Here is a 13148-nt window from a genome sequence, read left to right as displayed (position 1 = left end):
ATCACCAATAGGACATGCTGGGAATTAGAGAAGGACCTTGGAAAACATTAGGGTATGACCCTTTTCTGCTGCAATGGAAGCATCAAAGCCATGATTTCTTATTCTACAAAAAGCATGCATCCATGAGGCATAAGCTACTTTCATTTCCATGATGCATCACAGAATTGCAAGAGTTCACTGACGTAAATTCTCCTCTCTCTCTTTTTGCTACAAGAGTTCTTTATTCTACATTTTAATAATATGTAAATTCTCAATCCAACCTTGAAAGATAAATATCTTTAACCATAGTTATTGTCATGGTTCATGGGAACATAGAGATATAGAACAAAAGAACTCAGAACAGTATGAGGAAGACTGATTGACTCATACTTTGTATTATAGTGCTAATGTGCAAGATCTATTTGAAAAGAATCTCAATTTTTTTTTGTTTGTGTCCATCTACAGACTGTGGGCCACCAGAGTAATTCTGTATTACTTTCTTTTCTTGTTTGTGACATACAGACTGTTTTTAAGGAATCCTCGAACCTGAATCCAGAGTCTAACAAGGAAATAAGAATATTTAATGGAGTTTCAGGTAAAGACAAAGAGTAGCCTTCAGCAAAGCAGCCTGTAAGACTATCTGTCGCACTGCTTTTTTAGTGCAAGTGAGGGAGTATTTTTGAAAGAATTTGGTAAAACAGGTAAAACAGCATGAAAGATTCCTACACAAACACAGCTGTCCATCACTTCAAATATGTGATTTTCAAGGGGTCTTGTAATTCATTACAGTTTGACCAGGGATCTACAAAAGTTCTTAAAGCTGATTTGAAAAAAATCACCTTTCGAACTTGGATGAAGAACTGATTTGAAACGGACTCATTAGAGTAATCTTTCTTTACCAGACACATAGTACAGCTGCAGTATAGATAAAATTCAGCAAAATTTAGAAAATTCTGAATGTATCTAGTAGAGGCAAAGAAAAATCTGGAAGAAGACATTGTGCCACTTAAGGTCTATTCAGAAGGCAAACTCTGTTTAACTCTGCTTACCCAGTATGGGGTTGCCGATAAGAGCCACTATCTTCACACAGCTTTTTCTCCTCAGCAAGACACTTCCTACCTTTGTTCACTTCTGCTCTCTCCTGCACCTTGTATTCTCTTGTTAAAATGGGATGACCGAAACTACCTTCATTCAAGAGATGGACACATCAGGAATTTTCCTGTTTGCTTAACTATTATTTCTCCCCCTGGAAACACCTATAGAAATTGCTCAGAAAGCGTTGCCCTAATAGGCCTTAGGAGATGAGCAAAGCAATGTGTTTAGAATGACATGCTACCCACTATGAAACAGTGTAATCTATCTAGACAAGTATGATCTATGAAGACTTGGAATGCATAAAAAGGGGTTTGTGAATTAAACAAAATCTACTTTTCCACTGCCCTGCCTACAGCAGACATCTGTTCTGGTCTGAGCAGCAGCCAGAGCCAGGCAGCCACAGGGGAAATTGCAGCAACAATTCCAGTTTTACCTGTCCTGATTTCATACATATATTTTTATATAGCTTTCTTATTGCTATACAAAAATGGAAAAGATACTGAATCTACAGTCTACAGCATTTAAAAGATGTTAACACACTAAGGAAAAGCTTTGGAGTGAAACACAGACTTACAGAAAGGAGAAACACAGGAGAAACACAGCTACAGAAATACCTGAGAATATGTGGAATATGCCAGAATTAGGCCAGAGAATATTCCCTCAAGATCATAAGTGCACATTTGAACTTTTAGAACTGAGGCTGTCAGTGCACTGGGAAGGGATCTGTAGGGAACAATCTGTCAAAAAAATTCTCTGGCTGATTTAATTTCAGAATCACAGAAAGAAAGAGGAAACACCTGAAGGGCAGTGTTTTAACAAATGACAAGCCTGAAACACTTTCTGCTTATTGTAAATGTCTGTTTTCTCCTTCAACATGCAGAAAGCTGCACACGCTATATAAGCAAAAATGTCCTAGATTAAATAATCTTGTAGCCAGTAGCAGAAATTCAGCGCTCATGTTACGGCAGATAACATGATTCCATTCCTGTGGGCCAACACCAAGTTGTCATCTGCAGTTGCCATGGCTTCCTGATGAATTAACAGCTCTAGAATACAGAAGGCTAAAATGAGACACTAGCAAATAAAAACAAGTATATTATCCTCACAGTAGAATCATAGAGTATCCCAAGGTGGAAGGGACTCACAAAGGTCATCGAGTCCAACTCCTGGCTCCACACAGGACCACCCAAAATGAGACCCTCTGTCTGAGAAAGTTGTCCAGATGCTTCTGGAACTCTGGCAGCTTGGTACCACAACCACTGCCCTGGGGAGCCAGTTCCTGTGCCTGACCACCCTCAGGTGAAAACCTTTCCTGATATGCATGCTTCATGTGTCAGGCAGTCACGTGGCTCAACAAGAGCTCCAAATACCAGTTTTCCTTCCCTGTAGCAATTGATCATGAAATTTCTCCAAGGAGGATCTCAGTGTACTTGCTTGTACTGTCCAGATGTGGCCTCTTCAGAAGATAGACATAACTGTTGTTAAGTGTTGCTAAAGAATGGACTGGGGCCAAACATCCAGATATAGTCTCAAGGACTTAGTATAGTTCTATGTCCATGCAGTATGGAAATCAGTCATGTGTGAACTTGAGTGAAATTTTTTAAAACTTTCTTTAGCTGTTTGACAATTAAAGGAGAATAATATGTGAGCTGCATTCTAAAAAGCTCTATTTTCTTGTTTAAGCCAATAAAAGAACCCAGACAAGAAGAATATAGCTCCCTTAATTAATTAGAGGACCATACTCAATCATGAGAATGATGAGTAATTCTGTCTAAGTGTCCTAAATAGGCATCAAATAAGTTGCTGCTTTTTCTTGTGTTTTCTGGTTGTAGCTGCACTCTGTATTCTGATCACCAGACAGCTTTACCACAGTATAATTTCCCAAGCCTCTACAGAGATATAATTGTTGTGGTTTACCATAGGCCATGACACATCGGAATCAAAGCCTTGAATGAAAAGCACTGCTGCAATTTTGGTGAATGGGTCCTGTGTGGAGCCAGGAGTTGGACTTAGTGATCCTTGTGGGTTTCTTCCCACTTGGGATATTTGGGATATTTTATGAACATAAAAATTAGTAGTGATGGGGGGAGACCATTTCTATAGGTGAGGAAAAAAAACAAAGATATGAAGGGATTAATAATACTTGACCAAAAGAACAATGAAAATAAACTGACAGAATTGGTTATGAATAAGGAAGGAAATGAGAAGATTCTCAACCGTCAGCACTTCCAGTAGAATGCTTAGGAAGGCTGCTGTGATAGGAAAAAAGAAATTAATATAGAAAATCTTGATAATCTTTCTGAAGGAGAAATCATGACATAAATTGTGTAGAAAGTAGGAAATTGGACAGTGTGGCACAGGGCAGCACTTCCTCACTTTTTAACTTCTGTGCTTCAGACATTTTCTGCATGATCTTGGAAACAGAGATCAGACCAGAAACAGAGATCAGAGTTGCACTCATGGACTGCACAAGGCCATTTACCCCCACACCAAGTCTGGATCTGTTGGCATGCCTCCTGCATCACCTGTACTAGTTTTATAAATAAAAGTTTGTTAGAAATCACTATGGGGCTGCTTAACCTACTTGACACAATGAGCAGTAAGCACTTTCTGAATTGCCTCAAGTAATACTCAGAGCTTCAGATCTATTTTCATCACTTTTCTACATTTAAATGAACACTGTTTCATTCAGTAAGTGAAGGAGTTTCCAATTAGGTTATTAATAAAACCTTGCAAAGCTATGCCCCAAAGCCTTTGTAAATCCTTTTCTGTAGAAGGACTTCTATAGAACTACTGAAGGCAACAATCACATATAATCCAGATAAATGCATCAAGCTCCAATTTAAAAGTTAAATTTTCTGCTCAAGCTACTTCAGCCAGAAGTCTGTTCCAAACATCACTCTGTCAAATTTCAGCAAGTAGTTTCTCACAGAGAACACTTCTTGTTAGCAGTGTTATCTCTGAGATTCCACAAGCCTCTCTAGCCTCTTCCTTCTAAATTAACAAGGTGCAGTCAGTTCCTCTTCCTTCCCTCTATTTCCTCAGACAAGCACGTAGTGTTCTTATCACCTCCTCTTGTAAGAGAGGAAGTTGGCCATTTTTGCAGCCCTTCTCACATCAACTCCTGTTCCAAACAGCCTCTTCCAACAAGACGTCCAGATCAGCCTTTGTCCCTCCTTTCTTTAGAAGCATCACAGCTTAGATACTATGATTAATAACATCAATACCATAACCATAAAAACTACAAAAGTTTACGTGAAGTTTTAAAACAAGATTAAAATTAGGTCATTGCTAGACAGACTTAACCAAGGTGTTTTTCTGGATACTAATGTCAGCAGTTATAGTTAAAGTTATCACTGATGACAAGCTCCAACAGATTGGAGCTTCCTTCTCTAGTTGTTTTAAAAAAATGTATAAATTTCAGACACATAGAATTATACCACAGAATGTCACATTACAGCCTTGGCCTATGTTGTAATGAAAATCATTTCAGAATTCTGAGGAAAGGAAGAGTTTGCTGTAAAGTGACAACTGAAATCATTAAGAAGACACTGTGAACATGTAGCTCTCTCTGAAATATGTGGCTGTGGGTCTAAAATACTGTCTTCACTTCAAATATATAAGAGATTTCTCCAACAAGAGAAAGAGGAGAAAAAAATTTAGTGATCTGGAAATAATTCCATAAGCTTTCACACCATTACTGAAGAGAAGCCATAATATTAATCAGCAAAAAGCTCATATCTAGAAAGCAGCCAGTAAGCATCTTGAATGTACATTTAAATGTAATTAAATACAGTGACAGAAGTTTGAGAGAAATTGCCATGGAGAGGAGGAAGAAAGTATTGCAAGAGCTAAAGAATCCTGAACAGGATGCCATATTTGATTCCTTCCACCTTCAACAGAAGTGCCTGGCAAATTCTTGTTCCTCTCTTACTGATATCAAGGGGAACATCACACAAAGCTATGAAACAAAATCCTGGCTCGACTGAAACCAACAGAAAATTAGATAGAGCCTTCAAAGTGGGATAATACTGCACTAGGAAATCATTTCAAATGGTTCTTTCCCTCCAGTGCTAAATTTTATTAATGCATTAAAAGGAAAATACACCCACAAATCCAACTAGATAAATCAAGCTAATTGCCATAATTTCACTGGAACAATGCTAATTCAAACAGGCCAAAACTTTACTAATCCTGAAAAGGAATGATTTTACAGATAAAGTATATTTCCTCTTATATAAACTGTTAACTTCAATGATGTAATACTAACTACTAGTATACTGAACCAGTTTGCAGAAGCAGAATTGCAATCTTCTTAATTTGGAAGGGATAAAGAGAGAGAGAGAAGAGGATAACAGAAACAAAAAAAGCAAGAGTGATATGAAAACAAGGAATAGGTAAATTCTATTCAAAGTATCCCAACGATCTAGCAAGGAAATATGTATCTTCACACAATACTTTAACTTCACAAGTGCACTCCTGGTTTGTTTGATTAGTTTTTAAATAAAATTTACCACTTAAGAGTTGACAGTAAGCAGCTGAAACAGCATCTTAACATTTAATATACTCTTTTGTAAAACTCTGGCTTTCAAAGCAAGAAAGAGGACATTGTAGAAGACAGGCAATGAAATGAAAGCCAGTTAAAGTTCTTACCTAGGATCTGTTGCCTTAAAGGAGCGGAGAAGAAAATAATCTGTACTTAAAAGGTAAGCTGAATCAAAACATTCACCTTCAGGAGTGCTCAACAAGAGAAATGAGTCCAAGGATAAAAAGACAAAACTGGAGAACTGAACCGACCAAAAGAAAAAGTCAGGGAAGATGCTATGGTGTGTTTACAAAGAAGCTGAATTTGAGTGGAAATGGGAGGAAAAACTCTCCTCACTTTTCAACTGTTTACTACTTTTGCAGGCTGTCAGAAGTGATTCTTTTTTCAGGTTTCATTATAAGCTGATTGCTGCAGACATTTCCTCCACCTTGGCTTGAAAACTCTTCTCTGGTTCAAAAGTATTTCCAAGTGCCACCCTGAATAAATCTTGACTTTGTTTTTCAGAGTAATGACGACCTCCAGTGGCCACTAAGTTAATTTCAGCCTTTGTGAGCAAGGCTATCCTTCTGTATCAGAACAGATATCCTCTTTAATATGAGTACATGTTAATTCTTCTCCTTCATTTCCTAAGTATGAGTGCATTAAAGAAGTGCTATAATCACTGGGCAAGGCTCAGGTTCTTGTACAACTTCTAATCAAATAGTTCCAGTTATTACTTTGAAGAACTGTAAATAAAATATACAAAAGCTCCCAAACATTTCCATGATATTGAAAGAAACCAGAAATCAGCATAAATAAAAGTATATCAAGTAAGAGCACAGGGTGGGAAAACATGCATATATACATACAAGCTGTTAACATTTCTTGCCATATTTACCAAACTCAGTTACACACACACTTTTAAAAGACGTAAAAGAAACCACTTTCCAAAGTGCTTCAGAACAAAAAAAGCAACTGAGCTGTTTTCTGCTTTTAAAAGAAACTCTGTCAAAATATCACTCTTTACATGAACTTGCATTCTCTCACAGAATATTTTGCATTTTCAAAGAATACTCTGAGATAGGAAGTCTGCTGAATACTTACTGTCCCAAATATCTCTGGCAGCCCCAAGACTTGCCCCATGAAAACACCAACACAGATGAAAATTGCTGTAACCTGACCCAGTGAACCACGGATTTCCTTAGGAGATATTTCACTCAAATACATGGGAAGGGCACTCAAGGAAATGCCTGCAAATGAAGGGGGAGAAAAAAAGCATGAATTGTCATACCACCTTTTCAGTATACCAAGTACAGAATGAACATCTATTGAAGGGAGTCTAACCATTTAGCAGCCATGGGAATGATTATGTCTACAGGCCAATATTTGAAGAGAAGTAGCAAAGATTTCTGAGGAGCAAGAATCACCACAAGTGGATTTTATGTTTTCTATCTGTTCACCACAAAAGAAGGAAATTCCAGTTTACACTGGTGCAGGTAAGGAAGAAAAAAACATCAGGCCCAGAGAGCAGACAGTGTCAAATGAAGCATTTTTACCATAAAAAGTGTCAGCAGATGTTCCTCTTAATACAGGCTTACTGCTGCAAAGAACTTTTAATAGCAGGCATGAAACAAGGATGAGCATGCTGCTCAAAACAAGGAGAAAACAAATGCATGACCCTGGTTATGCATACTGTCTCATACTGAAATTGCTCCAAACATTCAGCCATCTGGTGGTAATATGAGACAAGGTCAACATCAATATTACCCATAAGTTGTACACTGTAAATGAAACACACATCTACATTTAAAGAATTTAAAGAATTTAAAGTTTGTGCTTATGGACAGCATAGCCAAAGTTTGCTAGAACTGAGGTTTAGCAATACAAAAGCAAAAACGCTTTCCATTGCTTAGGTTCATGTCATTATACAGATAGGGTGAAACCATCTTAGAGTCATTGAATCATGATGAATCTAATCAATTCATCATATCTGCCTCTGCATTAGGCAAACTTTCAACCATTTAGCAACCTGTAAAGCTGCTGAGACCTTCATTGCCAGCTGCAGGACTACTCTGGCGCAGAGGTGCTTCTGAGTCACTTTTAAACTGAGAAAACAATATTGCTAGGAGCGAATGACAATGCCCAAACCTTCTTCCTACACCTACTGCTACTAGAATCAGATCCAACAGCTTCCAAACACACAGGAGAAAGAAGCTTTAATAAATAGGCTACACCCTCACAGCAAAAGGACTTTCATTGCATATGCTGTGGGAGTTGAGGAAGGAAATTGGGAAAAACAATCAAGATGGACACCAGCAGCTGGGGGCAATTACAGAGTCTTCACTGAATGCCAGATACTCCAACCCTTGCTCTACTCTTTTGTCCCAGTGAGTCTAGTCCCCAGGATGCCTCTTTAATGCAAAGAAAGATCTAACTGATGGAGGTGAGAAAGGTTATATGCAGTACAGGCATTACATTAGGTATAGCTTGATAAAAGCTTACCTGCATCAACTCCCATTATAATGCGGCCCAGTATGAGCATTTCAAATGATCCTGCCAGCTGGGAGAGTGACATCAGTATTGCAGCTGTCACTGCAAAGACGTTGTTGAGCAACAGTGTACATTTCCTATGAAGAGAAGATACTTTATGTAGGTATCAGCACCATTACAGACAGATCTTGTCACGTTCCAAGCACGTGAGGCTATTATACTTGAATAGCTATAAGGAAATCCAAAAAGGGCCTAATAAATGGTGCTTTGTACACTCTGTGTAGAGTCCCAAAGCACAGTATTTTATGTAAACGTATATAGTTCCAAATCTATATCATAGCTTTAAAATAAACAATATCATGGTCAACAAGAGAGCTGTACTTCAAAGGTACACACACTAAGAACCCAAGAGCCATGCTTGGGACTCTGCATATGAGCAGAAATAAATGTGTCCTGGATTTCTACGTGTGTAGGAACCAGTGAATATACTTCCAATTACAATAAGCTAATTTAACCATAAGCATTTTTATTTGACATTTAAGTTTTGCCATTTTGAGAACTTTCAGACATAAACCAATTAAAATGTACACAGAGGAAAATCACTAGTTGTAGTGCTAGAAAAAAACACTTGGGCTCACAGTGGTGAAAAAATATCACTCTCTTCCCAAAAGTCTAGAAGTTAACTAAATTATTGGTTTAAATCTCTCTCTCTCTCTTTTTTTTTTTCCCCAGATTTTGAGTTATTTCACTGTATAATAGCCAAACTGGAAAAAAAAAAATAAATTCAAAGCTGTTCATTATGAAAAAATATTTCCTTTATTAAATGAAAAAAAGAAAACAAAAAAGAAATACATGAAAATATATTTTAAAAATTTCCAGAAAATCCCCATTTCTCATTTATGCTATGCCAAAGGATGTATTTCTTGGAGTTTTCATTTTACTGAATCTTCTGCTCAAATTTGAGGACTCATTCATTCAGCACTGACTCATGAGTCTCATAACTTCTGAAGAACAAAACACTTCATTAAAGAAATAATATGTAGCACTTCATAGTCCTCAGACAGTCAGATCTGAGCACTGACATGGAATGTCTTTTTTGGAACTTATGCAAGAAGCCTGGTTAAAGATATAAGGTCAGTAGCTCTGCTGTAACTATCTTCAGTTGAGAGATGAAGAAGAAAATCTACTCCATCTCAGATTAAAATTCCCGAAAAGAATCATATATGTGGTATACTGACCTTTCAGTATCTGAAGGGGGGTAATAAGAAAGAAGGGGACAGACTTATTAGCAGAGAAGTTTTGTTTTGATCTTGAGTTATAGTTCAATACTGAAACCTACAGTCCCATCCACAACAATTTATGAGGGAAACAATGGATTTGGCAACAAAATGAACGTGGAGAAAAACATCAGTGATTATGTTAATTATGAGAAATCCATTGACTTTGACAGTAAATTATGTAGGCTGACAATATACCAATTTTACTGAAGAACTGAAGTGGTATTACATTTTTAAGTATCTTCAAGGGATTTGCAGCCTCTAAGTATTGTGATTTCTATGTAAAATAACAGAAATTATCAGAGAAGCTATCTTCCCTTTCTTTTCAAATGTGGGTTAAAAAAAAAAAGAAAAAAAGTAACACAGAGGTTCACATTCATCTTGAGTTCAACACATAGGCAACAAACAGAATCATCTCCACCATTGAACCAATCACCCAGTAGGTTACAATAGATTAATACACTTTTAAGAAGAAGCATTTTGAATACTTATATTTAAATTACTTTTCCAAATTTCCCAGATTTTTTTTCTTTTAAGACTGTTGGAATGTTGGTTGAATAAGATTGTTTGAAATCAAACAGTGAAAGAAAAACAATTAATTTTAAATTTGTGCTTACCTAATGCAGTTGTCAAGAGTGCTGATTTTGTTATTTTTAAATAGATATAACTTTAGAAGGTAACATAATTTGTATGATAATAAGTAATGTCAAAAATGGAAACGAGTCAAGTCAAACAAGTGCTATACATTTATCTGAAGTTATTATTTTTATATTTTTCAACAAAAAATAAAATAAATAAAAGAGCTTACACAACATGCATCCTTCTCTAAGAAGTTAGCCAATGACCACTTATTCAGAGCAACATGCTGGAGCATAGAAAAAAAAGCAAGGATGGGCAAAATTAAGCTGCTATGCATAGACCCTGACTCCCTGATCACTGAAGTGACCCGTGGTGATGTCAAGGGTGAGGAGTGGATTCTGGAGAGACATCTAATCTAGGAAAGCAGGAAGAAAGGTTTTTCAATTTTTGCCTTCCTTCTTTCCCACTACTTGATCAGTAATTATTTATTTTAATCAAAAGATTAAGTTAAACTCCTCAAGTTCAGTCTGACTTGCCCATGTTCGTAACTTGAAAGTCATTTCCTTTCCTGTATATAACCTGTGTGTATTCTCACTTATGTTCCCCTGTTTGCAAGTTGGGTTGTGATGAGCAACTCAGGGGCTCTTGGCTGCCACTTGGGGCCAGCTCACCACAGCCATCAACAGAGGTAACCACTCATCATACCTCCTAGGAAAAAGAACACAGCAAATACTGTTCCGATTTAGTTCCAGTCAGGTCATGTTAGATTCAGAATTGCTATGATCATAAATTAGCTGTGCTCTCCTGGTCACATAGGGCAAAACTGTATTACCATAGAAACAAGGCACAAAAAAAAATAAAAGGAACACATCAAATACCTTGTTTATACTGTTTATATAACTCTAATATAAGCAATATAATGATACCACACTTCATAGGACACTGTACCAGACACTTTCACTTGGGAAACTCCAGCCAATCTAGTCAGATAGATGCTCACAATAATTACAAAATGTAAGTGCACAAACTTCATGCTAACTCATGATAGGAAAAGACACATACTGGTCATTGGTCAACCTAATCATACATTTCGCATCCAAAGCAACAAACTGATGAAGCAGTTCTCAAATGGTACATGAAACTTAGTGAAGTGTAAATAGCCCACCAAGCTCCCACACAGCACATTTCATTTCAGTCTTGCTGAAGGTTTTAGTATCCCTATTTTTGTAACTAGGTAAGCAAGCAAATAGGGAGCAAACTGAACTCAATCTAAAGCTAACTTGCAAAGCAGTGTCAGATCTAGAAAAGGGAACCTGGACTGATGTGCGCCATGCACTGCACTATCCTGACCTATAGGAATGCAGACAGTCATTGTTTGTTAAAATGACCCAAATGAGACCAAAAAAACCAAAAACCAAAAAACAGTAATTGGGGTTTTTAAATACATTTATCACATAATTCATGACAAACTGTCTCTTTGTCACATATTGCACTACAAATACTAGACAAGCGGTCATTTAAATGTAAATGTCTTTGTTCCCTTTTCTGTTCAAGTAATTCAGAACTTTTTCCAGTCCAAAGAAAGAAAACATTACAAAAGGAAGAAGCAATGAAAACACATTTGGTTGTCTGAGCACAGAGCATTTTTTCCACCAGCAGCTATCTTCTAAGAGAAACAATATTTTTTACAACCTAGTACCAAAATTTGGTTCTCTCTTAAGATTGGATATCTGTTCTGCTGTAGAAATGTAATTTCCAATTTTATACTCATTTGGAAATATTAATAAAAGATGAGCCATGTGCTCATCAGATTACTTTAATATATATATATATATATAACTTTAATATATATATATATATATTGAAAAGATTGAGAATCTCATCAGAATGTGTTTTTTTCCAAAATTTCATCTCTCATTTGCTTTCATGATAATGGAGAAATCCAGAAGCCAGAACAAAATCCAACCAACAACATGACCTCCACTGCTGCAAAAATTAATTTTGTTGGTTTTTCTTTTAATTAGGGATTTGAATTAATAACCTTTTTGCATGAAACGCACAACTATAAAAATTATTGAATTAAAGTGTCCTCAAAAAATGTCTCAAAATTCATTAGCAATAAAGATTCTAGAAGTTCATCTTAGGGGCAGACGTGATACATTATATAAAAAGTACAGGAAGAAATCTAGGTGTTTAAATAACATTCAATGCCAGTAACAGAATGAATACTGATCACTATTCTAGTTACCAAGACAGTCTAGATAAATTATTTCAATTGCTTTGTTTGAACATAGGACTTCTCCTTAAGTGAATGAAAGCCCTTTGAAAACCTTGCTCTGAATCTCTCTTGAAATATAGCTGTGCTTAGAAATCCAGTATTCTGAAAATTATGTTATTAATCTTACAGTTTCATATGAGGCAAGAATGCTCTTTTAAAAGTCTCACATTATTTCTGACTAATGCTTTTGATCCCCTTAGTACATTATTCGATGTCAGTATAAATAGAGCACACTTTCATCATACACACAATTCTTCAACCTACACCTGGACCATTTAACAACATAAGTATTTTACTGTTGTGTCAACACTTCACAATGTGCTCTTCAATTACTGTACTGATATATCAGTCTGGCTTCCTAAAGCAGACAAATACACTGCAGTGTGAACAGCAAACTCAAGAACTACATTTTGATGAGCAGCCAATCGAATCTCTCTGAGAGATACAGTTCCTCCCAATCTCCAATTAAGTATTCTTACACTGTATAGATGAGAACACTGTCTTCATGACTAAACAGGGATAAACATCATAAACACAGACAGAGCTTCCAAAGATTTAGAACTCAACCCTGGAAATACAATATGCTCTCATCAAAGAAGTATGATTATGATTGGCATAAGCCACCACCTCAACAAATTTTCACACAAACCTGTTCTACTCTTCACCAAAAAACAAGTCGTCTTTGAATTCATTTCTTACTTAATTTACTAAAGCAGAGATGATTCAGTGGCAATTCCAAAAAATTAAATAGTCTGACTCAAGGAGACATTCATATATTCAATATACGTGTTAAAAAGCAAATTGATGGATAGGCAGTAGGAATTGTAAAGAATCAGAAAAAAAAGTGACTATGAAAACAAGAACACAAAATCAAATTGAGAATTGACAGGACAAAATATGTTAATTGTATGGGAACTGCTGAGTC

The 13148-nt window shown here is 36.4% G+C and overlaps 1 protein-coding gene across 1 annotated transcript in view; it reads right to left on the bottom strand.

Annotated features, from left to right (window-relative positions):
- Nucleotides 1-13148, bottom strand: part of SLC2A9 (solute carrier family 2 member 9) — an 85579-nt gene that overhangs the window by 59357 nt on the left and 13074 nt on the right. Inside the window, exons 4-5 of the mRNA XM_031588379.2 lie at nucleotides 8102-8226; nucleotides 6704-6849 (exon numbers count right to left, since the gene is read on the bottom strand). Of these exons, the coding sequence (XP_031444239.1) occupies nucleotides 6704-6849; nucleotides 8102-8226 (271 nt within the window). The remainder of the gene's footprint in view (nucleotides 1-6703; nucleotides 6850-8101; nucleotides 8227-13148) is intronic.

The sequence above is a fragment of the Phasianus colchicus genome, chromosome 4 (assembly GCF_987193195.1).
Source record: "Phasianus colchicus chromosome 4, bPhaCol1.hap1.1, whole genome shotgun sequence".
Classification (NCBI taxonomy): Eukaryota; Metazoa; Chordata; class Aves; order Galliformes; family Phasianidae; genus Phasianus; species Phasianus colchicus.
This window is presented reverse-complemented; position numbering and strand designations above follow the sequence as displayed.